The sequence below is a fragment of the Notolepis coatsorum genome (assembly GCF_963971535.1).
Source record: "Notolepis coatsorum genome assembly, chromosome: 3".
Lineage (NCBI taxonomy): Eukaryota > Metazoa > Chordata > Actinopteri > Aulopiformes > Paralepididae > Notolepis > Notolepis coatsorum.
This window is the reverse complement of record NC_140167.1, coordinates 77712997-77740701: the sequence shown is the minus strand read 5'-3', so window position 1 is coordinate 77740701 and position 27705 is coordinate 77712997. Positions and strand designations below refer to the sequence as shown.

The 27705-nt window shown below is 43.8% G+C and overlaps 1 protein-coding gene across 1 annotated transcript in view; it reads left to right on the top strand.

Annotated features, from left to right (window-relative positions):
• Positions 1-643: 643 nt before the first annotated feature.
• The window catches only part of LOC311225418 (EEIG family member 2-like), a 106312-nt gene continuing 79250 nt past the window's right edge, over positions 644-27705 (top strand). The window contains exons 1-3 of the mRNA XM_084310691.1: positions 644-833; positions 5422-5542; positions 14961-14990. Coding sequence (XP_084166817.1) covers positions 688-833; positions 5422-5542; positions 14961-14990 — 297 coding nt within the window. The 5' untranslated portion in view covers positions 644-687. The remainder of the gene's footprint in view (positions 834-5421; positions 5543-14960; positions 14991-27705) is intronic.

Below are 27705 nucleotides of genomic sequence, written 5' to 3'. Positions count from 1 at the left end.
GTTTTCATTCATTCATTCATTCATCAACATAATCAATAATATAAATTTTTGGGTTTTGTAAGTATACCAAACCCTTCCCTCCATCCCACCTACCCAACCTCCTCCAATGTACAGTTTCTTCGTCATATATGTACTCTCTTTTTTAGACTCTTTGTATCACAAAGAGTACTGTCTGTATTTGTAAATCTGGTATGTCATAAATGTATAGATGTAGCAGTACTGTCTATCTGTATGTCATATCATATATGTTATGATGAATTGAAAATGGGGGACCCTGATGTAAACAAGACGAAAGTCTTTCTCTGGTCTGCATCCCCTTAATTATTGTGTGTATTGAGCTGTACTGTACTGTATTGTACCCCATTCTGCAATCTGTTAATTAACCTGCCTGTTTTCATTACCGTCGGGTTGATTGATTGATTGATTGACAATTTTATTAATACTACAATATTCAATTAATTAATTATTAATACAATTTTCAATCAATCAATCAAACCGACGGTGATGAAAACAGGCATAAACGTTGTGCCTTTATTTTGAAGGCGCTTGACAGGAAGTGGTTGACAGGAAGTGGTTGAGTTATTGTTTTTCTCGTGACTTGACTGATCCTACAGCTTGTCATCACAACACCATGGTGGGGGAGTAACAGTCAGCAGGAACATCTCCCCCAGACATTCTACACCCTGCATGGATTTCGTGATGATGAAGAAGAAGAAGTTCAAGTTCAAGGTGGACTTCGAGCTGGACGAGTTGTCTTCTGTCCCCTTCGTCAACGGAGTCCTGTTCTGTAAAGTCCGCCTGCTGGACGGAGGCTTTTCAGAGGAGTCCTCTCGGTAAGAGACCATCCTCCTCATCATCCTCCTCACCACTCTGCTGCTTCATGATCATCTAACAACAAAGACTGCTTCTGATATATTAGTTATATACAGCTACAGACTGACTATACAGCTACAGATTGGCTCTAATCAGCTCATCAGAATACAGCGAATTATTGATGAATTGAAAAGTCTTTTTCTTGTCTGCATCCCCTTAACAATTGTTGTATTGAGCCGTACTGTACCCATTCTGCAATCTGTTAATAAAGTTTTCAATCAATCAATCAATCAATCAATCAATCAATCAATCAATCAATCAATCAATACACACTGGCTCTATACAGCTACAGACCTATTCTATACAGCTACACACTGGATACAGCTATACACTGGTTCTATACATCTACATACTGGTTATATACAGCTACACACTGGTTCTACACAGCTACACACTGGTTCTATACAGCTACACACTGGTTCTACACAGCTACATACTGGTTCTACACAGCTATATACTGGTTCTATACAGCTACAGACTGACCATACACAGCTACAGACCTATTCTATACAGCTACACACTGGATACAGCTACACACTGGTTCTATACAGCTACACACTGGTTCTACACAGCTACACACTGGTTCTATACAGCTACAGACCTATTCTAAACAGCTACACACTGGTTCTATACAGCTACACACTGGTTCTACACAGCTACACACTGGTTCTACACAGCTACACACTGGTTCTACACAGCTACATACTGGTTCTATACAGCTACAGACTGGTTAACAGCTACAGACTGGTTAACAGCTACAGACTGGTTCTATACAGCTACAGACTGGTTAACAGCTACAGACTGGTTAAAAGCTACAGACTGGTTCTATACAGCTACAGACTGGTTCTATACAGCTACAGACTGGTTAACAGCTACAGACCTATTCTATACAGCTACAGACTGGTTCTACACAGCTACACACTGGTTCTACACAGCTACAGACTGGTTCTATACAGCTACAGACTGGTTAACAGCTACAGACTGGTTAACAGCTACAGACTGGTTCTATACAGCTACAGACTGGTTAACAGCTACAGACTGGTTAACAGCTACAGACTGGTCCTATACAGCTACAGACTGGTTAACAGACTGGTTCTATACAGCTACAGACTGGTTAACACAGTGGTTCCCAAAGTCGGGGTCGCGACCCAAAGGTGGGCCGCGAGCAGCCACGGGAGGGCTGCGAGATGATTTAAAAAAAAAAAAAATCCATTTTTTGTCAGGCCACTGAACTTAGAAGCAGGCCAGGACAGTGTTTCTAGTTGTATTCTAAAATGCTATTCTATTGTATTCTAAAATGTGACTATATGGTTTTATATTAACTTAATAAATAAACAAAAACGAAAAATCTACTTATTTCAACGAACATTTCAAACTAAATAACAGATTATGCACATAAAACGCTGAAAACAACCGAAACAACAATAGTATTTTAATGAGGCTATTATTATTATCATTATTATTTTGCAACAAGTTAGCCCTCTCATAAATAGCACATATAAATGAATAACTAACTTGAACTAACTTAATAGGATTGAAGTGATATTTGGCTTAAAGAATCGGTCGCCTGGCAAAAAAGAAAAGAAAAAAAAAGCCTGACGATGTGCATTGGGCCGCGGCTCTCTGACGCCTTATTTTCTGGGTCCCGGCCTGAAAAGTTTGGGAACCCCTGGGTTAACAGACTGGTTCTATACAGCTACAGACTGTTTCTATACAGCTACAGACTGGTTCTATACAGCTACAGACTGGTTCGCTACAGACTGGTTCTATACAGCTACAGACTGGTTCTATACAGCTACAGACTGGTTCTATACAGCTACAGACTGTTTCTATACAGCTACAGACTGGTTCTATACAGCTACAGACTGGTTCTATACAGCTACAGACTGGTTAACAGCTACAGACTGGTTCTATACAGCTACAGACTGGTTCTATACAGCTACAGACCGGCTCTATACAGCTACAGACTGACTATAAACAGCAAAACCCGCCTCAAGACCCATCTCTTCTCCATCTCTTCTCCACCGTCTTCTCTTTAAAAAAAAATTTAATATGTTTTTGTAGATTTTTATTGGTTTTTACTACCGGGCAGTCCGGTAGAGAGAGAGAGGAAGAATGGGAGATAGACGGGGGAAGACATTCGGCAAAGGTCGCCGGGTCCGGGAGTCGAACCCGGGACAGCCGTGTTGCACTGCAGCGCAGTTACATGGTGCGCCACTCGGACGCCCTCCACCGTCTTCTCTAACCCTAACCCCCTCCATTCTCGAAGTCAACTTCCTGCCTGTTGTTGCTACGCAACTGCAGCGTGGGGGGAAACTGCCCCGCCTGGTACATTGTGTACGGTTCATTTAGTGCAGAAACGGATTGTTAAAGCGGCAAATTAAAGACAATCAAGCGGAAATTTCTTCAGTCCTTCACAATGCCAACGAGCTGCTGTGTTACACGTTGTACTAATGACAAAAACAGAAATCCAAATCGCAAGTTTTATACCATCACGGAGGGAAAAGTGGCTGTGGCTAACTTTCGGCTAACTCGCTCTGCTGTTGTGGTTGTGGTAGCTACATGCTAAGCTAACGTTAATCACATCATATCGAACCGATAGGAGCTTATCTTATCTAATCTTACGTGGATGTTTGATCGGGTAGTGGCACACGTGGTACCACCACGTAAGATTAGATAAGATAAACTCCTATCGGTTCGATATGATGTGATTAACGTTAGCTTAGCATGTAGCTACCACGACCACAACACCAGAGCTAGTTAGCCGAACGTTAGCCGCCAGCCACTTTTAACTCTGTGATGGTATAAAACTTGCGATTTGGATTTCTGTGTTTGTTTTGTTATTAGTACAAAACGTAACATAGCAGCTTCAATTTGGGTATTCGAGAGTTGGCCATGTCTGTATGTGTTTTGTATGGACATTATGTCAAGTCAATCAGGGGGAGCTTCTTTTAATCATATCTCGCCTTAGAATCACCAGAAAGGCTTTCGAAATAGTGAAATGCCATGTTGGCCTCAATATTTTCAAAACAAATCGTATGAAAATGTTATGAAATGAACAAGAATGTGATAAAACATGTAATAAAAACGTACCTCAATACATGCATTTGATACTAGAAATCCGTATGGTCCCCCTATACCAAGATGGCGGCGGTCTCGTGACATCAGAGTGTCTTCGAGAATGTGTTTGTGTCTGTCTGTCTGAGCTGAACAGAAAGGCCTGTCTGTCTGTCTGTCTGTCTGTCTGTCTGTCTGTCTATCTGTCTGAGCTGAACAGAAAGGCCTGTCTGTCTGTCTGAGCTGAACAGAAAGGCCTGTCTGTCTGTCTGTCTGTCTGTCTGTCTGTCTGTCTGTCTGAGCTGAACAGAAAGACAGACAGACAGGCCAGACAGACTGTCTGTCTGAGCTGAACAGAAAGGCCTGTCTGTCTGTCTGAGCTGAACAGAAAGGCCTGTCTGTCTGTCTGAGCTGAACAGAAAGGTCTGTCTGTCTGAGCTGAACAGCTGTCTGTCATTCTGTCTGAGCTGAACAGAAAGGTCTGTCTGTCTGAGCTGAACAGCTGTCTGTCATTCTGTCTGAGCTGAACAGAAAGGTCTGTCTGTCTGAGCTGAACAGCTGTCTGTCATTCTGTCTGAGCTGAACAGAAACGAAAGGCCTGTCTGTCTAGATGTATTTCTGTCTCAGCTCAACCTCTACTGTCTTTAACTATGAATGAACACAACACACTAACTTACCATCTTTAGATAATAAAGTACTCAACCTCTACTGTCTTTAACTATGAATGAACACAACACTCTAACTTAACTTACCATCTTTAGATAATAACGTTTGACTAAACAGAGATATATGGTTCTTGCTTTGAGGTACTTGTGTTGTTTTTCATGGTAATATCAGACTATGAACTGTCATTTTCAAATATAACATGTAATTTGTGAGAAATGTGACCTAATATTTGCTTTTTATTGTTAATGTTATGTGTCTGATAGTATTACTATGTCAGTAATAATTGATAAGTATAATAATGTTATGTGTGTGTGATAGTATTACTATTAGGGGTGTAAAGGTACACATATCCGTACCAAACCGTTTCAGTGTGTACCGTACCGTACCGAACGGCTGTGTACCGAACGAATACAACGGTATGTTAACCACTAACGAGTAACGAGGTCCCGGGGCTGTTTTTTTCACAATTATTATTTTATTTAAAACATTTTTACAAGTCGATTAATAATTTCAATATAGAATATTCGTTGACAGCCCTACAAGTACAATTAGTTACTGCACACTACATCACCCCTCAGTGGAACATGGAAAGCCAAACTTCCCCCACTGTACCGTAAACCCGTACCGAACCTTGACTTAAAAACCGAGGTACGTACCGTACCGTGGTTTTTGTGTACCGTTACACCCCTAATTACTATGTTAGTAATACTTGTAGATGAGTAGTATAATGTGTGTTTGTGATAGTATTACTATGTTAGTAATACGTGTAGATGAGTAGTATAGTAATGTAGTACTATATTAAAGGTGTTTATGTTTGGTTTCCAGGGAGACGGTCCGGGCTAACCGTGTCCGGTGGAGGAAGCGCTTCTCATTCCCCTGCAAGATGAGCGCCAGCGCCGGGACGGGTGTTCTGGACCCCTGCGTTTGTCGGGTCTCAGTCAGAAAGGTACAGTGTGGGTCTGGTCTCAGTCAGAAAGGTACAGTGTGGGCAGTCTGATGGCGTAGCGGAGATTGCGCTCATCACCAATGCAAGAGGCTGCGGTCTCGACTCCCGGAGTCAGCATTGCCCTGCGGCTTGGCCCGGTCGTCATACTAACTCGTTTGGCTGAATTAGGGGGAGGGAAGTCGTGGGTGGTAATCTGGCGTTGTGGACAGCGACGCCTACAGGTCAGGTCTGGGTGCCTGCTCAGCGAAAGGCAGGAAATGGTGAAGGCAGCGTGACCTCCCACGCGTTACGCTTCACCAATGAGAGTCCTCGCTGCCAGGTGAGAAGAGAGCCACTGGCTGTCTCCACATGTGTCGGAGGAAGCATGTGGTGGACTTCAGGGTTCCCTTGTACCGACCAGTAGGAGGAACATGCACACAACAACCAGGTAGGGGAGGGGGGGAAATTGGCATAACGACAAAATTGGGATGGGGAGAAAAAATTTGAAAATCATGCGGAGAAAAAGAGGATAAAAAAAAAAAAAGGTACAGTGTGGGTCTGGTCTCAGTCAGAAAGGTACAGTGTGGGTCTGGTCTCAGTCAGAAAGGTACAGTGTGGGTCTGGTCTCAGTCAGAAAGGTACAGTGTGTCGGGTCTCAGTCAGAAAGGTACAGTGTGGGTCTGGTCTCAGTCAGAAAGGTACAGTGTGGGTCTGGTCTCAGTCTGAAAGGTACAGTGTGGGTCTGGTCTCAGTCAGAAAGGTACAGTGTGGGTCTGGTCTCAGTCAGAAAGGTACAGTGTGGGTCTGGTCTCAGTCAGAAAGGTACAGTGTGGGTCTGGTCTCAGTCTGAAAGGTACAGTGTGGGTCTGGTCTCAGTCAGAAAGGTACAGTGTGGGTCTGGTCTCAGTTAGAAAGGTACAGTGTGGGTCTGGTCTCAGTCAGAAAGGTACAGTGTGGGCAGTCTGATGGCGTAGCGGAGATTGCGCTCATCACCAATGCAAGAGGCTGCGGTCTCGACTCCCGGAGTCAGCATTGCCCTGCGGCTTGGCCCGGTCGTCATACTAACTCGTTTGGCTGAATTAGGGGGAGGGAAGTCGTGGGTGGTAATCTGGCGTTGTGGACAGCGACGCCTACAGGTCAGGTCTGGGTGCCTGCTCAGCGAAAGGCAGGAAATGGTGAAGGCAGCGTGACCTCCCACGCGTTACGCTTCACCAATGAGAGTCCTCGCTGCCAGGTGAGAAGAGAGCCACTGGCTGTCTCCACATGTGTCGGAGGAAGCATGTGGTGGACTTCAGGGTTCCCTTGTACCGACCAGTAGGAGGAACATGCACACAACAACCAGGTAGGGGAGGGGGGGAAATTGGCATAACGACAAAATTGGGATGGGGAGAAAAAATTTGAAATCATGCGGAGAAAAAGAGGATAAAAAAAAAAAGGTACAGTGTGGGTCTGGTCTCAGTCAGAAAGGTACAGTGTGGGTCTGGTCTCAGTCAGAAAGGTACAGTGTGGGTCTGGTCTCAGTCAGAAAGGTACAGTGTGTCGGGTCTCAGTCAGAAAGGTACAGTGTGGGTCTGGTCTCAGTCAGAAAGGTACAGTGTGGGTCTGGTCTCAGTCTGAAAGGTACAGTGTGGGTCTGGTCTCAGTCAGAAAGGTACAGTGTGGGTCTGGTCTCAGTCAGAAAGGTACAGTGTGGGTCTGGTCTCAGTCAGAAAGGTACAGTGTGGGTCTGGTCTCAGTCTGAAAGGTACAGTGTGGGTCTGGTCTCAGTCAGAAAGGTACAGTGTGGGTCTGGTCTCAGTTAGAAAGGTACAGTGTGGGTCTGGTCTCAGTCAGAAAGGTACAGTGTGGGTCTGGTCTCAGTCTGAAAGGTACAGTGTGTGGGTCTGGTCTCAGTCTGAAAGGTACAGTGTGGGTCTGGTCTCAGTCTGAAAGGTACAGTGTGGGTCTGGTCTCAGTCTGAAAGGTACAGTGTGGGTCTGGTCTCAGTCTGAAAGGTACAGTGTGGGTCTGGTCTCAGTCTGAAAGGTACAGTGTGGGTTTTTCAGTGACTGATAGTGATACTTAGAGAGTAGGGCGGTTGATATAATATAATGATATAATACTGATCATCTTTTTTATTTACAATTTAAAGATGCTATAGATAGAGGCTTCTGCCCGGGGACCAGAATGAGGTTACCCCTTAGATCCGCTACCTCCAGGTCACTCCCTAGCCAAGAGTGTAGCACCTGAAAGGCTCCCCACCTGGGGTTACAGGTAGGTCAACGGCGGATCAGGAATGGGAAGGCGGAGGAACCAAGAACCTGCTGCCTTGCAGTGCCATTGGTTTGGCAAAGGCTAGAGATGGTGTCTCGACAGAAAATACTGGATTGGTAGTTCTGGGGGCCTGCCGACTCCTATCAGCCCCCTTTTGGAAATCATGAGTACAACCCAAACAAAAACCGCTACTGGTAAACGGAGAAATGTCTGCCCTAATCAAGACATTTGTTCTACCCGGTGGATTGAGTGTGAGAGAGCAGGCACCTTTGTACCATCAACAAGTGACTGCTCTACCTTCTGGAAAGTGGGAACCTGGAATGTGAGGAGCCTGCGAACACCTGGAAAATTGGCGAATGTCCTACAAGAGATGGATACCATGGGGATAGATATATTGGAGAAGAATACTTTAGATACACCCTACCAACTACATCCTACCAACTGGACAATCATTTAGAATCATATCTTCGGGTGGAAAACAACATAGAAAAGGTGTAGCTTTTGCTTTGACTGAGAAAGCAGCAAAAAGCGTGGAAAGTTATCAAACGATATCGGAACGTATTATCACCTTGAGAATGAAAGCAACACCAGCAAGTGTATGCATCACACAAGCATATGCACCAACTGGAGAAGCTGAGGATGATGAAATAGACAACTTTTATGAAAATATTGAGAGAGCGATGAAAGACCAAAAGAAATGGGGACATGTGGAAATAGTCATGGGCGATTTCAACGCCAAATTAGGTGAAGAAAAAGTTTATTGTGTTGTCGGACCTTTTGGTCTGGGTATAAGAAACGATAGAGGAGATAGACTAGTGGATTTCTGCAGGAAGAACCAATTGTGGGTCACCAACACTTGGTTTGAACAACGTAAATCTGCAAGACACACATGGAGATCTCCTGATGGAAACACTAGAAACCAAATTGATTACATTATGATAAACCACAGATACAAGAATGGAATAACAAACTCTAAGGCACGCCCATCTGCAGACTGTGATTCAGATCATATTCCAGTAGTGATGAAAATGAAGATCAAACTGAAAACCATCAAGAAAAAGAAAACGACACACAAAAGATGGGATGTAAAGAGTCTGAAAGGAGAAACCATGAAGAGACGATACAGAAACGAAGTGAACAAAACATTAGAAAATAGAGAGTTAGCAGATATTGAAGATCTAGACAAGAAGCACAACCCTCTCATGTACAACTAGATCCAACAACTAACAAGGAAGAGGAAAAAAACAACCCAAGGTGTCAGAGACAAAGAAGGAGAACTGCTCCTTGACGAGAAGGAAAGAATCAATAGATGGGCAGAGTATGTGGAAACACTATACAAAGACCAGAACAGAACATCAGACACAGGAATTAGTCTAGAAGAGATAGAAAAAGTCCAGATCACGAAAAAAGAAGTTGAAGAGGCTGTAAAGTCACTGGCCACGGACAGATCGCCCGGCGAGGATGAGATCCCTGCTGAACTGATTAAGAACTCTGGTGACAGATGCATCGAGCTCCTTGTGAAACTGGTAAACAACATCTATAACTCAGGAAATATTCCAAATGATTTCCTAAAATCAATGTTCATTCCGATCCCAAAGACCGGAAGAGCCACAGAATGCAACAATTACAGGACTATCAGTTTGATATCTCATGCATCAAAAGTACTCCTGAAAATCATCAAGAACAGAATAGAACACATAATTGAACATCAGCTCTCGGATAGCCAAATGGGTTTTCGCAAAGGAAAAGGAACAAGAGATGCAATCTGCCAACTCAGAATCATTGGTGAAAAATCGATAGACCAACAGAAGAAGCTTTATATTTGCTTCATCGATTTCACGAAGGCCTTCGACAGAGTTGAATATACAACATTGATGAGAACAATGGAAGAATTCAAAATACCAGTTTCTGACCGAAGAATAATTGCCAACTTATACTGGAGGCAGAAGGCTAATGTTATAATAGGAAAGGAGAAATCAAGAGACTTCCCGGTGGAGAAGGGTGTAAGACAAGGATGCATCTTGTCCCCTGTACTCTTTAATATGTACAGTGAATCACTGATGAAAAAAGGTCTGAGAGGAGGGAAAGGAGTAAAACTTGGCGAAGAGAACATCACTAGAGTTGTTCCGATACCGATACCAGTATCGGAAATGCTGCCTAAAATGCTGGTATCGGCGAGTACCCTCTAATTCTGTGCTCCGATACCATATGACGTAATTTATCAATAACACTGCGGTCTGCTGAGTAAGCATTATAAAACAAGCGTGTTTTAACCGACCATGAATTAAAGTGTCAATGCCATTTGTCATTTTAACAGCAGATACTTTCCAGATACTTTGCCATCGTCGCGACAGAGCGCTGTTGACGGGGAGCTCTGATGCGTTCGCTTGGTGGTGTTATTAGCATTGAACAGCTAACCGAAAGCTAGCGTTAACTAACGTTAAAGTTTTTGCTTTAACGTTACCTTGGCTAAAGTTGGGGCTATTCATAATCCAGCAATAATGGCTGCAGACATGCAAGCAAAGTACAGCAAGTTAGCAAAGGAGTATTCCAAGTTAAATCACATTTTAACCAGTAACGTTACAGTCTTTCCATCTGCCGGTAGCTCATGCTAGCTAACCTAGCTCACGTTAGCGTCGTCACTGATCGACCACCTCGCGCACACAATTAATGACATGTTCCGGACAGCCATATCGGTGACAATGTTTAGCTTTTAGTGCCAAATGATAAGAGTCTGAGGCAGAGTCTCAAAAGAGAATGTTGAATATTTATTGTGCAAAAATCACAACAGCCTCTGCTACTAGCTAACCTAAACGGAGCAGCCTGGAAGCAAGTGCAGCAATGAATAATGTCCGTGTGGAACTAATGTGCCAACAACCTTTCCGTGGGTGAACTCATTGAGATAGTTTTCAATTACTGATACTAATACTAATCTATACAATCAACTGTTGTTGAATAAATACCATTACTTTATAGTTATTACTAAAAAAAACAGTATATATAAAACAGTAGCTGTATACATTTAATTTTTTTTTTAATAATTTATATAATGAATAATTTTTTTTTAATGTATGCACTGGTATCGGATCAGTATCAGTACCCAAAGCTTAGGTATCGGAATCGGATCGGGAAGGAAAAAATGGTATTGGAACATCTCTGAAGGAGTACATGTACCTTGGAAGCTGGATCAGTGAAGGTGGAAGAGCTAACATGGACATTAAGAGAAGAACCGGAATTGCAAAGGGCGCATTCTGGAACCATAAAGAATTATTGAGAAGAAACATGAGTTGGAAAACGAAGACCAGGATTTTGGAAACTTATGTTATGTCAGTCTTTTCATACGGAGCAGAAGCATGGACGCTGAATGAAGAGGCAAAGAGGATGATAGACTCTTTTGAAATGTGAACGCTGAGGAAGATGCTGAAGATAACATGGAAGGATAAGATCAAGAATGAGGAGGTCCTGAGAAGAGCGGATATGCAAGGAGGACAGCTGCTGGAGAGGTTGAAAAAGAGAAAGATGGAGTTGTGCGGGCATGTTCTGAGAGGATCCAGCGGGGAGATGTTCAAGAAGGTGGTGATGGGGAAGGTGGATGGAAAGAGAGGAAGTGGAAGACCAAGAAGAGGCTGGGTAGACGACATCTGTGATTGGAGCGGAGTGAGAGGCAGAGTCACGGAGTTGGATAGAAGAAGTGGGGACAGAATGGGTTGGAGAGTGATAGGCAACCTTCGGAACGAAGAAGCCACCTAATGATGATGATAGATAACATTTTTACGTAGAGTAATCTTTTCTTCTTCTTTATTTTTTTTTAAATACATTGACAGCTTTTAAAACGGAATAAAAGTATTGCTTCCCCCCCCCCCCCAAAAATATTGATTAATGAATTTATCATAAAAGAAATGTTGGCGGGGGGCGGCTGGGTGGCGCAGCAGAGATTGCGCTCGTCACCAATGCAATAGACTCCGGTCTCGAATCCGGGTGTCAGCATTGCCTCTGGCTTGGGCCGGCCATCATACTGGCTCAATTGGCAGAGTCAGCGGGTGGAAGTCGATGGGTGGTAATCTGGACGTTGTGGACAGCGACTCCTACAGGTCGGTTGGGGGACGCCTGCACAGCAGAGACAGGAAATGGCGGGGGTAGTGTGAGCCTCCCACGCGTTACACCTCGCCAATGAGAGTCCGTGCTGGCAGGTGAAAAGATGTGACAGGCTGCCTCCTCGTGTACCGGAGGGGACACGTGATGCAAGGCTTCTATCCTCCCTACAACCGACCAGTGGGGGGCATATGCGAGCAACGTTCAAGACAGGGGAGGGGAGAAAAGGTGGATACAAAAAAATTATAATAAAAAAATATATATGTTGGCGGGTCCAAAATGAAGGTTGTTGTTTACATGTTGTGTGCATGCATCCCCTCCATACTTCTGGAAAGCCTGCAGGAATGCTTTCACGTTCTATTCATTTTCTATTTCATTTTCTATTTAAGCCTGTTTAGTTTATGAAGAACAAATGTAGGCTTCATACTGCGTCGGTTGAACTGACACTGGATTTATAGATATATTGCTAGAATTAGGTTGTTGATGTAACTGGTTGCCATTTGTTTGAACAACGATGTTCCCTACGACAAATTCATTCAATAGAATTTCGCTGGTGAAATTGATCTTGGCTTTCACTGACTACGCTGTTGTTGTTTATTCATGAATGATTACTTCATTCACCAGTCTCTACCTGAACCCAACTTCATTCACCAGTCTCTACCTGAACCTAACTTCATTCACCAGTCTCTACCTGAACCCAACTTCATTCACCAGTCTCTACCTGAACCCAACTTCATTCACCAGTTTCTACCTGAACCCAACTTCATTCACCAGTCTCTACCTGAACCTAACTTCATTCTCCAGTCTCTACCTGAAAAGATTGTGTTCATTGATGATTCAGGAATAATCATATTGTTGTGTCCAAGACCAGTCCTATTTAAGAAGGCGAATCATATGTAGCTTGAGCTTCATATTAAAACAAGTGGTTTGTTAAGCTACATGTTCATATCAAGTGGTTTGTTAAGCTACATGTTCATATCAAGTGGTTTGTTAAGCTACATGTTCATATCAAGTGGTTTGTTAAGATACATGTTCATATCAAGTGGTTTGTTAAGCTACATGTTCATATGAAGTGGCTTGTTAAGCTACATGTTCATATCAAGTGGTTTGTTAAAGGAACACTCCCCACCGCTGCTCCCCACCGCATGTATATATTCCCTCCCCGCCGTATGTATATTTCTCTCCCACCCACCCACCCCCTCCTAATGTACAGTCCCCTCCCCATCATATGTATATACTCTGTCAGGATCTAGGGGTAACAGTACTGTATATTTGAATACCGTTTATGTCACAAATGTATCAGTACTAAATACCTATATGTCCCTATGCCATAAATGTCATGTATGTTGTGTATGTCATAAATGTCTATATGAATTGAAAATGGGGGAACCTGATGGAAACAAGACAAACGTCTTTCTCAGGTCTGCATCCCCTTAACAATTGTATGTATTGAGCCGTACTGTATTGTACCCATTCTGCAATCTGTTAAATAAAGTTTTCATTCATTCATTCACTCCAACATTTTGGGAAATTAGCTTATTTGCCATCTACCCTGGAGTTAGACAAGAAGATACATAGGCCTACCCTTTTATTCTCTGTGCATGCAGTAGGAGTAGGAAGACGTTGGGAACTAGCCTAATGGAGGAACCTACTTATAGTGACTGACGCTAAGCTAGGCTAACTGGTGTGTGTCTTCCTACTCCTACTGCATGCACAGATAAGAAAAAGGTATGTATCTTCTTGTCTAACTCCAGGGTAGATGGCAAATAAGCTAATTTCCCAAAATGTTGGAGTGTTCCTTTAAGCTACATGTTCATATCAAGTGGTTTGTTAAGCTACATGTTCATATCAAGTGGTTTGTTAAGCTACATGTTCATATCAAGTGGTTTGTTAAGCTACATGTTCATATCAAGTGGTTTGTTAAGCTACATGTTCATATCAAGTGGTTTGTTAAGCTACATGTTCATATCAAGTGGTTTGTTAAGCTACATGTTCATATGAAGTGGCTTGTTGTTAAGCTACTAGGGGTGTAACGATTCGACCTCACAACGATTAGATTCGATTACGATTCTTCAGGCAACGATTCAATGCATCATGAAATCTCTTCATTTGACCACGATTTGATTAGATTAGATACATTTTCATCAGTTAATTCCCCAACAAATCTTGAATAGACAAATGTGGCTGGGGGAACTGATTCACTCAGCATGAATGGACTATAGGTCAATAAAAACAATACAACACATTTTTTCTTTTTTTAAATATCTTTATTTTTATTTTTTATTTCGATTCTAATCGATTCTAACATTTTCAAATCGATGCAGTAGAATCGTCACATTAGAATCGATGCATCGTTACACCCCTGTAAGCTACATGTTCATATCAAGTGGTTTGTTAAGCTACATGTTCATATCAAGTGGTTTGTTAAGATACATGTTCATATCAAGTGGTTTGTTAAGCTACATGTTCATATCAAGTGGTTTGTTAAGCTACATGTTCATATCAAGGTAACAATAGATAAAGGCAGCAATGGTAGGCAGTTACAGAATAACTATTAAATCTTTTTTCCCCATAATATTATATACCTTAATGTAGATAAAAGATCAAACCTAAAATCATTATATTCTGAAATGGTAATAGATCAATTAGAAATAATCAACATGCATCAAAGTATATTCACTAGAAATAACCATGTTGCACAGCAGTTATTTGGAACCTGATGCTCAGCGGATAAACACTTTTTCCAAAAACATACAGTGGCAGACAATGGTGGGGCTCAAAGTAGTATACAATTAGAGAATACATTAATTACATGTAAATGTACAAGTACACGTAAATACATATATGCAGGCAAAATTATAAATAAAAAAAATACAATAATTATTGTAAAGTTGACCGCTGCCCACAGCGCCCACGAGGGGTTCTGGAAGTTGAAAAGTAGTTAACTAGTTGGTCAAACCCCTATTTTTCTTTGGTCTAAATCTAGGATTTAAATGAAGGATAATTCGAAGCCATATTCTCTCTTCCAGGACTCTTAAGGACTGTCTTTAACTGTCTTTATCGGTCTTTAACTGTCTTTAACTGTCTTTTCCAGGAGCTGAAAGGAGGGAAAGCTTATGCAAAGGTAATGTGTTTCCTGCTCTGTCTCTAGTCTGTTATACTGTAGTTATTATCTCCTCTAGTCTCTAGTCTGTTATCCTGTATAGTCAGTATCTCCTCTAGTCTCTAGTCCAAGGGTGGCCAACCCGCGGCTCGCGAGCCGCATGTGGCTCTTTGCCCGTCCGTCCGTCCGTCCGTTGGCTATTCCATCCATAAAAAAAAAAATAATTTCATAATTTTTTTCTTTTTATGTCACTCATTCCATAAGGACGTAGAATAAACATTTACAGATTTCTTTTTTAAATGGTCCATTTGCATGTTCTTGGTATCTGAATCTAGGGACATCTATGGATCTCAGGGAATGTATTCCCAGTGTCAGAAATAGTGTGTCTGTTACTAGGCTTGAGTAAATTGTAATGAACCAAAGGAGAATATCAATTATATTAAATTTTTTTTTTATCTTTGACTGTGAATAATAACACCATGCTAAAATTTACCAGACCTGAAAAATCTAAGCAAATGAATAAAGGGAAGATGATTAAACAGGTTTTGTAGATGCAGTACTGAATTCTGCCATCTTTTTTATAATGTAAATTTCTCCACCATTTTTCATCATATTGCAACACTGTTTTTTGCTAGACGTTCACAGAAAGGTAGAGAAACTAACTGCGTTCTGTTTTATGGCTAACGTTCAGGGTTGTGGGAGATAATCCCAAAAAATAAGAGAAATAAAAAAGTAAATCCAGAAGTCAGATGATTTGCAGGGGTTGGCGTGAGCTGGGTAGGGTAGTTATTCGAAAGCCCAGTCTCTTCCTTCAAAAGCCTACACTCACTTTTGGCTGCTCCACTTCCTCCTGTCAATATGCGCCGGTTTCCGACTCAATGCCCTGAGATTTCTATAATCTTATATTTCACTAATAATAGTTAAAATCATTGGTAAACAAATGTAATGCTGAAAAGATACACTTTTACTGTATATTTCGGGCATAAGAGGTTAACCCTGTGAGGCCCAAATTAAAAAGACATTAGCAACTTCAGAGGCCAGAGGGTGGGACATATAAACACATTTACTATCCAATAGCATTGTGAGGCTGAACAACAGGACCAATTGACTATACAGTACATGTGCTTAAAAAAATGTAAATAAACATTTACAGACTTTTTTTGGCTAAACATGATTTTGTAATTTTGCAACCGTGGGTCTCACAGGGCACTTTTAACCCTGTGAGGCCCAAATAAAAAAGACATTAGCAACTTCAGAGGGTGAGACCTATAAACACATGAAGGGTGCCGTGACTGATTTTTTTTTGGAGAAACGCTGGTATATGGTGTGGCTCTTTGTGGTACCACAGTCATTTTTGTGGCTCTTAATCTCTGACTGGTTGGCCACCCTCTGGTCTGTTATACTGTAGTTAGTAACTCCTCTAGTCCAGGGCCCTCATTCACCAACGTGACTTACGCACAGATATGTGCTTAAGCTGTGCGTACGACCATTTCTAAGCAAAGAGTGGGATTCATCAATTTCAACTTGAACTTGACTTCGTGCTTATATTTACGCACAGCTCGGAGCATGCGTAGCTGACGCCCAGTGGTAGAACATCGTTACTACGGCATAAGCGCTCCTCAGTTCTGCATTAGTTTCAAGGCGGAAATAAGCTTCCGTGCATTAGTGTTCAACTTCTGTATGACCCGTAATTCATTATAGTTCATTGTAAAATAGCGACAGTAGTGTAATTATAACGGGCTCACACGCGAACAAGAGGTTGGCCTGCTTGTTTGGCATGGGGGGGCAGACGCAAAACACCAACCTCCAAACGCGATTAAATATTGTTTCAAATAAAAAGCGAATTATTTTGTGTGTCATGTTTCCAAATAAGATTGGTCACGAAATGCTTTCTACTTCAATTTGTTGGTTAGAATAGATGACCTCCGTTGAAACTTCACTGAGACTAACAGTCTATTTGTGAGCTCCCGCACAGATGTGATGATAATAATAATAACAATAATAATAATAGCTTCATTTTATATAGCGCCTTTCAAGAGACCCAAGGTCGCTTTACATAGATAGGGGGGGGGGGGGAATAACAAAGTAACAAACATAGTGGACAGACACACAACATATAAATATGATGATGGAATTCATTCAAGATCCTCTCCACCCTCGGGTCTTTGCCACCGGCACGGTCCATCGTGATATTGGAGATGGATCGAGCAATAGACTGTTACTGTAGCTGTCAAAGCTCCATCACAAATGCAGTTATGTGAATAGAAAGGGATTCCACTCAGTCAATGTTGCGATGCGCATTTGCCTGATACATGTTGTTGCTGCATGCCGGGAGGAAGGCGATGCTGAATGTTTTCAATTCATTAAATAAAACGGATACTTTTTGCAAGGGTTTACTGACTGTCATACAAATAATCAACCAACTACATACTGTAACATTTCAGTGCACGTTCTTATTTACATTGTGACAACAGCCTTGTGAGTTCCCGCAGTGACCCGCACACAGACATGATGGAATTCAAGTTCAAGTTTGTATTGATCACATATAGGCAGGCTACACATGGCGTATAGGCTACATCATTGGCAGTGAGATTCATTGTTCTTGTATATGCTCTCGTATTATTGTTTATATAGGCTACCCAATACTGACATCAAAATAGATTGTATGCTTCTAGAAATCATATGCAGCAGGTAGAAAATTGACGGAAAATCCGTCGCGATTTGGAATAAAATTGAGGAGAACTTTAATCCCTGGGTATTAATCAAACAAAACGGAAAAAGGCAGTCATATTCCAGCACGGTCTTTATTAGTGTTTGCGCTGCCCAGGCAGCAATGGTTAATAGATATCATATCCGACATCACCGTACGTGTACACGTCTGTCAGCCTGTCTCATAACACGCTTCCCTCGGTTTAGTCCATTCTTCCACATTTCATGGGGGTGTCCATTACCGTATTTGGTTAATCGGGCGGTTTTGGTATGCAAATACGTGAAAGTGTGCACGAGCCTCGGCGCAGGGCCAAGGTGATATTTATCATGACAGGTGTGCGTAGAACCTGCGTACGCACGTGTGGTAAATCCCGTTTATTTTGTGCGTGCACTCATTCTAAATTCTGTGCTTACGTGTGGAAATAGAACATTTTCTACGTCAAGTTGATGAATGAGGGCCCAGGGGCGTAACTAAGGGGAGGGGACACATGGGATATGTACCCTGCATGTTTTCACAATGCAGTTATTGTCCCCTGCACGATAATAAATGGTGACGCGACGTGATTGGACCACACGGAAAACGGCTGCTTGTCCATCTCTGAGCCATTGTCATGCAAAGTCAAGTAGCCAGGTGAGCACCCGGCGCTAAGTACTACCGACCACAGCTGTCTTTGCATAACAACAACAGCCCAGTCTTCAGGTGTGCTCAAATAGGCTACATAACACTCCTCCCCTCAGAGTTTGGTGTGAAACTGTGAACGAGTGACTGAGATTGCCATGAAATGCAACAGCATTGCTTGGTGTCTGTGAAATATCTGTCTGTCTGTCTGTCTGTATTTAAAAGCCTCTATGCTGTTGTTTTATACATTGTAGATAATAAATAGCGCGATATCTCTCTCTCTCTCTCTCTCTCTCTCTCTCTCTCTCTCTTTCTCTCTCTCTCTCTCTCTCTCTCTCTCTCTCTCTCTCTCTCTCTCACTACGCAGTATGCACGTTCCGAGACTCGCGTGGCATTATGACTTGTCATAAGTGAATTGTATATAGAAACAACTCACCAAAATTGACTTGCACAACTGATTAAAAAAAATCTACGAAAGGGGGGGACCCACCCCCGCGACCATACAACTATACGTAGCACCCCTCCGCCACTGACCACGCCCCCAAATGTGTCCCCTCCACCACTGACAACTAAATTACGCCCTTGCTCTAGTCTTTTATACTGTAGTTAGTAACTCCTCTAGTCTCTAGTCTGTTTGTTATACTGTAGTTAGTAACGTTAGGTTATGACTATAACCAAGTTCTGTTAGTATAGCGACGCTCGGCGTCACTCTCTGCACTGTCCTCGCACACGTGCACACGCACTGAATAAAGACCACAATGTACCTTTAATCCCAATATTTGTCTGACCACACCCCTATCAGCTTACCCATATAAGCAGGGGTGGGGCCACCCACTCGCCTCCTTCCCAAGCTTTCACCACAAGGCGAGATCAAGGGCTGCAGCGGCGTCGGACGCCGAGCGTCGCTATATTAACAGAACTTGGTTATAGTCATAACCTAACGTTCTGTATCGTATAGCTCTCGCTCGGCGTCACTCTCTGCACAAGGGAGGCCGAGCGAGAGCCATCGGCCGACAAATACACCCCGCTGAAAGCCCCCCACAACCATCAGAACAGGGAGGGCCGAGCCCCCCTGACCCACCCTAATGGAGGGCACCCCCCCTATTGGGGGCTTCACGGGAGGGCGACGGACCCGACCGTGCGAAGAGGCACTCAAGCAACTCAACGCACAGGGTGAGCAGCCGTGGCTTGACCCCACGACTACACACACGCACAACCCGCATGCCACCCGGGAACGAACGGAGGAAACAACCTCGTTACTGCCCCCAGAATCACGGGGTCAAGGGCAAACCCAACCCTGTGGCAAGGCCGTAGCAGCGGAGCGCGAAGGAAGACCCAGACCCACCAAAGGGACTGGACCCCCTGGAACGGGGGCTCGGAGAAGTCCATGATGCCAGCATCAAGACCCCACCAGGTGGGCACTTAGTGACCCCGCCCCCCACATCGCCAGCGTATTCGGACAAAGGCCCCTCAGCCGAGCGGGCCCTGTCCCCCCAATAGTACACCGCCTGGCACACTGACCCTGCAGAACAGGCAGTAAGCATGGCCGTAAGCACACAAAAAAGGTTAACCAACGGAAGCAGGCAGCGCACCGGGGAAAAAAACAGGCAACAGGCTATTAACCCTAGCCTGGAGACTGCGGACGAGACAGGCGCCAGAGGGGACAGCTGAACACAGCCGCCCCGGCGGAAGGAGCGTAAGCTGGCGGTGTTGCATGACCAAGCCTCCATTTTAAAAAACCCCACCCAGAGGGGTTGAGGCAGAGAAGGCTGACACGATTGGCAGACGTCATGAACGTGCAGGGGCACCCTCAAACGGTGAACCCGGGAGTTGACACTGCTCCAACACACCAGGGAATCAACCACCTTGGTGTTACCCAATGCGGTGGTTGTTCCTATAACCCCTCAAGAAAAAACTCCAAAACACACCTGCGGGTATACACCGGCTATACCGCAGTACAAGTGTTTCAGTTTTTCAAAAAAGGGTTAACCCAGGCCTACGGGTCGACGAAACATTACTTCGGACCGGGCCCGGCGATACGGGAAGCACAGGGTCACCAGAGGAGGTCAAAGACCACCCCAACAGGCCCCTCTTCGCCATGCGTGAGAGAGGAGCGAAAAAGAATGGAGAACCAGCCCCTAAGCACACCGTACTTGGTATTCCCAGGCGGTCTCCCAACCAAGTACTAACCAGGACCAACCTGTGTAGCGGCCGAGATCTGACGAGATCGAGCGTGTACAGGTTGGCATGGCCGTAAGCCATTACGACAGTGCTGAGTAAAAAACGTACCCAACCAGGGTCTCCATAGTGCTTAACCCTGTGACACCCGGACCAACCTGGCATTTTCCCCCCTGAAAAAAGCCCAAGTCCCTCAGGCTACCAGAACAGCAGATCTGCATCCCCGGTGGACAACGGGTTCAACTGATCCGGACCAGCGTGACCAGAACCAGTCCCGTGCCCTAACCACGCCGACATGCCTACTCCAGGAGAAGGGGCAGATATGCGTGTTGATCTTAAACATGAAAAGAAGGCGCCACCCAGACGTTCGGGCGAACCGCGCCCGGTGGCCCACCCCCAGGGCGTGAGACCCCTCTACATATGTTCAGATCCATTCCGTCATCATCCCCCAGACATGAACGAGAATCCGTCGATGACAAAAAACCAGGTCGTTGGATTTGGTCGTCGGAAGAGGAAAAACCTCCATCCCAGTTGCTTTATAAAAACGCCGTTTTAACCTCAAGCAACCAAGGCGTGCCAGTCAGTCGCCTGTTTACAGAACACCCCGAGCTAGCACTATACGTGCGTCGGGACACACCCACATCAATGAACAGGCTATTTAGACATTGAATCCCCAAGGCGCCATGGGGAACGACAAGAGGGGTGTGACACTTCCTAACTCCAACTCTTTTTAGTAGAAAAGAAGGAAGCACCAACAGTATGTATCCCAGTCTACACAGCCGGGGGTAAAATTTTTTCACATTTTTACATCCCACCACCCTCCCATAGGAAGGAGACGGGAATCCCCAGAGAGACTTCCCACGCGAGCTGTACAGATTGAAAAGAATATATTGCACCTTGAGCCATGTAAAAAATTGGATTTAGGGCTCTCCGGGGAGGAGGCACTGAACCCATACACACTCAATAATCGAATTGAATCGAATACATACACAATAGAGTAGGACTCCTTCTAGAGGGTCCACTCACCTTGACAATCTGAGGAGGAGGCTCTGTACTCTGAAGGAGGCTCCCTCACATGGAAGGAGGAGTCCCGACTCACAGAAGGCCTGAATAGGAGCTTGGTGAGGAGGAGCCCTGACCACCCCCCGAAACAGATCCATCACATGGACCTGAACAGCACACGGAAGTCCTACCAACAGAGACGCGCACGGTGACGTACTCTATGGCGGGGGAATTTCTGCGGTGCACACGCCCAATATTCCAGGCCGTGGGACCATGAAACTCCCTCCCCCCCCCCCCCTCACCCCGTAACGTGCAGGACCGCAACGTGACAGGAACCTTGAAGGACAGGGGGTGTACCCCTGACCAACAGAAAAAAGGGGGAGAGGAAAGGTTACCAGTTCACCCCTTTACGACCCCACACCCATGATACGATGTAATGACAAAAAGAGAGTATGACACAGTCATAGTCAGCTCTATGAAGCGTCTGACAGCTTCACACAGCGCATGAGCTAACCTGCTATCTGATTTTTACTAAGGAAAAAACACAGAATAGAGAGGGCTCTCTAAGAGCCCCGGTCCAAACTTACACATGTGCTTCTGTGGCCAGTCCAACCCAGTTGTAGGTCACATGACACACACAACCCATCATCACCTACAAAAAATGGCAAAAACACTCTACAGAGGAACGCCGTTTTTCATAATGAGAGAATACATAATTCTCTATTAGTATCGGCCACAGGCCTTGCTAAGCACACACGAAAGCGACCAAACAATCTTTTCTTTTAGGAAAATAAAGTTTCTCCAGCAGTCTTAGCACAACCTCAGCAATCAAGCTAAGGGTTACATCGCATCCCTACCACACAAAGACACAATGTAGTGCAACAACATGTCTGATAGGAGGATGAAGAAGTCCCCAGGGAACCGGGGGGAAACACAATCCTCCTACTTTACCCTTAATACGGCCAGTTAAAACAGGAAAACCTGTTAATATGTGAACACACTGTTCATTGTCATTACAGGCTGAGAAAAGAATATTCTTTACTCATTTGTCACTAAGCATAGCTTTATAGGTTAGTTAACCCCCTTAGTTGTGAGTACACGGTACATATAAACACACATGATGTTTCTCAACACAACAAACCAGATCATTTTCACATCTGAAACAACAACCCGATTTGCACGGAGAAGCTAAATACCTAGTGACAAGACAATTCACACACAACTCGCGTCGTATCCTAAATGTAGTGCAGTAACACTCGTTTTGGAAAACATCGTTATTTACAAAACATTTAGAAGGGAAAGCCAGAAGAAGTGTACAAGGTCTGGTCAGACCTGGCCTACCCGGAGCGTAGATCAACGAAGTGCAGTCTCAAGACACTGTAGAAAACACAGCCGTCCTGTGTTGTTCGATCTGGGCAGCGTCACCGCTCCAACCCGTCGCTACGGTCCCCTTTGTTGACGCAGGCTTTGCCGTCCTGGCCCAGGGCAGGTTCGACGAACATCCTCTGTCAAAGATGACGTCGTAGTCAAGAGTGTTTAAAACATGTTGTAATCAAAGCACGTTCAACAGAGTAGCATTAAGCTAACGGGCGCTCCAACCGTCGGTCGCTACTGCCCCTGCCCGTGAGACGCCGAGCGAACGCCGCACGCGACCAGAGGGGAGCTCGCGGCGGCGCGCGAGGAGCCGGAGCTACCCCGCGCTGGGCCTTGGCCGATAGCAGCAAGCTAACATTTCCTAGTGATCACAGCAGGCTAGCGCCGCAGCTAACAGCTGACTGGCTAACAGTAGGCCCAACCTATGTAGGCCACGCAGTGATCACAGCAGGCTAACGCCGCAGCTAACAGCTGACTGGCTAACCGCAAGCTAAGCAGCTATCACCTGAACTTGTACACAATGATATAACACTCACCCAGACAGGCCGCCGTTCTGAAACCCTCCTCACTTTTTAAGAGAAAAGAGAAACAAGATGTTAACACAGTTTTACAACGGTGATTTTACCAACACCCGACGGAGCCAGCACAATACCCAACTGGCCTGTGTAGCTGACTTGAACACAGATCTTCCGCTATCGAACATCTATGCCCATATCTCCTCGTGAGGGAATACTCTCATTTGGATATGAAAGATGGGGCCTTAACACGGTGACAGAGATATCCACTCGTCCAGAAAACACAGGGATCACCAGTGTTAATGGTCGTGGCCCACTAGTTAAAACTATAATGGGCTTCAGACCAAGGTCTTCTGTCGCCTAAGAGGCTGAACAAAGGACCCTAGCCTGGGGCCGGTTTTCATAAACATTGTCAATTAGCCCCCATAGCACTAACAGACAAGTGGAGCCTGCCAGCAAAACATAACTCACCAAACCTGGAACCCACCGCTTCTCACAACAGCGGCGCGTCCTACAGCCCGGTTGTGTCTTTACCGCAACCAGCACACAGCAAGGACTGCAGTTGGAAAAGTATGTAGCGGCGCGAACTCCCAATACGAAAACCGGTGGAGGATTTTTAGAATGATCATCATCTTCCAGACACTCCAGTACGAAGACAATATCGCCGTATTTTCTCGAAAATAGTGAGAGAGAAAATAAAGATATGATGTCAACGTATCCTTGCTTTCCAACTCTTCTCCTACCATCACACCACTTCAAGTGTGGGGATCTACCGAGGCACTTCCTTGTGGTGAAAGCGAGAAGGAGGCGAGTGGGTGGCCCCACCCCTGCTTATATGGGTAAGCTGATAGGGGTGTGGTCAGACAAATATTGGGATTAAAGGTACATTGTGGTCTTTATTCAGTGCGTGTGCACGTGTGCGAGGACAGTGCAGAGAGTGACGCCGAGCGAGAGCTATACGATACAGAACTCCTCTAGTCTCTAGTCTGTCATAATGTATAGTTAGTATCTCTAGTCTCTAATAATGTAGTTAGTAATTAATCTAGTCTCTAGTCTGTTATTCTGTAGTACATATCTCCTCTAGTCTGTTATACTGTAGTTAGTAATTCCTCTAGTCTCTACTGTAGTTCATATTTAATCTAGTCTCTAGTCTGTTATACTGTAGTTAGTAACTCCTCTAGTCTATAATACTGTAGTTAGTAACTCCTCTAGTCTGGTATACTGTAGTTAGTAACTCCTCTAGTCTGTTATACTGTAGTTAGTAACTCCTCTAGTCTCTAATACTGTAGTTAGTAACTCCTCTAGTCTTATTCTGTAGTAAATATTTACTATTGTCTCTAGTCTGTTATACTGTAGATAGTAACTTCTCTAGTCTGTTATACTGTAGTTAGTAACTCCTCTAGTCTCTAATACTGTAGTTAGTAACTCCTCTAGTCTGTTATACTGTAGTTAGTAATTCCTCTAGTCTCTAGTCTGTTATACTGTAGTTCATAATTCCTCTCTAATACTGTAGTTTGTAATTCCTCTAGTCTCTAGTCTGTTATACTGTAGTTCGTAACTCCTCTAGTTTCTAGTCTGTTATACTGTAGTTAGTAATTCCGCTAGTCTCTAGTCTGTTATACTGTAGGTCGTAATTCCTCTAGTCTCGTCTGTTATACTGTAGTTCATAATTCCTCTCTAATACTGTAGTTCGTAATTCCTCTAGTCTCTAGTCTGTTATACTGTAGTTCGTAACTCCTCTAGTTTCTAGTCTGTTATACTGTAGTTAGTAATTCCGCTAGTCTCTAGTCTGTTATACTGTAGGTCGTAATTCCTCTAGTCTCGTCTGTTATACTGTAGTTAGTAACTCCTCTAGTCTGTCATACTGTAGTTAGTAACTCCTCTAGTCTCTAGTCTGTTATACTGTAGTTAGTAACTCATCTAGTAACTCATTGATCTATGCGCTCCATTTCCAGGTTGTATAATACTATATACGTCCAAATAATGTTGTTTATCGAGTTATGGCAACGGATCGATTATCCAGTGTGTCCAGATGGAGTCCCGCGAGCGATAGCGAGTGGCGGACGGAATAGGGGTGACACCAAGCGCTTCCGGCCCACTTCCGGTTTGGCAACTCGCCGATCGGCCACCAGGTGGCGGTATTGAAGCGCTGGAGAGTTGAGTGGAGATCTACAGCACCAGTCCTGACTCCGTGGGTGAAATGTGAATACCATGACGAAAATTTGAAATATTGATCTCGATGACGGCGTAATCCATCATTGGCAGATTAAGCATGGCGAGGAATGACGTCTTAATCCGTCAATGGCGGAGAATGGGTTAAAGGTAGGATAACAATAACCAACATATTGTCTTCCCACTTGGACCAATCATTTATTTAACGTCTGCCTGCCCTGTATATGCAGTCTAATGAGTCTATGGCACATTATCCATAATAGCAGACCTCGGTTCAACTAACTAGTCTACCTTAACCCTTTATCAATTTTGGGGTATAAAAAATCTGTACTGAAATGACAAGGCATCTCTGCATTTATTAGGTAGTTTATTAGGTATTAGAATTAGGTAGGGCCTAATTCGTGTGCGAGTTCTCTCTCTCTTGGATAAAATAACAAACTCAGCAAGGCCACTCTGTTACACTGGGTGACAATATTGTCACAAGGAAAGATGAAATTACCTACTTGGGTTCCATCCTGTGACAAAATGGCAACCAATGTAATAAAAAAAGTCAACCAACGAACAAGATTCTTGTACCGGATCGCCTCACTGGTAAACAAGAATACCTTGAAGACTAACAGGAGCACTCATTCAAGGGTACTACGACTATGCTTGTACCTCATGGTACCAAAGCACCTCAACGGCCCTAAAAACAAGACTACAAACATCTCAAAACAAACTGGTCAGACTACTGCTTGACCTTACCCCTGCCCATTTTGACAACCTAGGATCGCTTAGAGTAGACAACAGAGTACAGCAACTTGCAATGGGCCTGATCTACAAGATACACTACTACACCACTAAGATACCCATGTACATGTCGAAATACTTCCCAAAGGTCAGTGAATTCCAGGACCACAACACCAGAGGGAGTTCCACAAATCATGTTCAACCCAGATTCGGCTCAAACAAGGGACTAAACACGTTTCACAATTATGCCACAACAATGTGGAACGCCCTACCTACAGCCGTAAAATAATGTAAATCCCTACCCTCCTTAAAAACCGCTCTCAAATAGCACCTAGGGGTGGCTGCAATTAAAAACTGGCCGCTGTAAATATCCAACCCCCCCCCACCCAACCCCCTCCAATGTACAGTTTCTTCCCCTTCGAATGTAGTATATATTTCTGTTTCTTATGATCTATGTCTCTTATACAGTACTGTATACTTGTATGTCATAAGTGTCATGATGAATTGAAAATGGGGGACCCTGATGTAAACAAGACGAAAGCATTTCTCTGGTCTGCATCCCCTTAACAATTGTTTGTATTGAGCCGTACTGTATTGTACCACAAAAGAGCCACAAAAATTACTGTGGTACCACAAAGAGCCACACCATATACCAGCGTTTCTCAACCTTTTTTTTCAGTCACGGCACCCTTCATGTGTTTATAGGTCTCACCCTCTGGCCTCTGAAGTTGCTAATGTCTTTTTTATTTGGGCCTCACAGGGTTAAAAGTACCCTGTGAGACCCACGGTTGCAAAATTACAAAATCACTTTTAGCCATTTAAAAAAATTATGTTTATTTAATTTTTTTTAAAGGGGAACTATTTTACTATTTCTTTCACTATTTGGGCACTTTACACAATTCCTGTGAGTCTATGGAACACCTAGGTTTTTTTCAAAAAAAAAAAAATTCATTGTTTTGTATTTCTAATCAAGTACTCAAAAAACGCATTTTTCTACCTCAAGATCTTAAGCCGTTTTGAGGCTGGGCTCCAACCACTGTGTGGCCTGGTGCCAACTGCCACATCAACTGCCACGTTATTGCCATAAAACAGAACGCAGTTAGTTTCTCTACCTTTCTGTGAACGTCTTGCAAAAAACGGTGTTGCAATATGATGAAAAATGTTGGAGAAATTTACATTATAAAAAAGATGGCAGAATTCAGTACTGTATCTACAAAACCTTCTGTTTAATCATCTTCCCTTTATTCATTTGCTTAGATTTTTCAGGTCTGGTAAATTTTAGCATGGTGTTATTCACAGTATTCACATTTTTTTTTCACTATCTATCTTTGTGAAAGTGGCTTCTCAGCTCTGGTCCAGCGTTGAAGACAGCAGAGGAACAGATTGGACATTGAGCACAACCTCAGAGTTGCTTTGTATACCATTACCCCAGACTTTG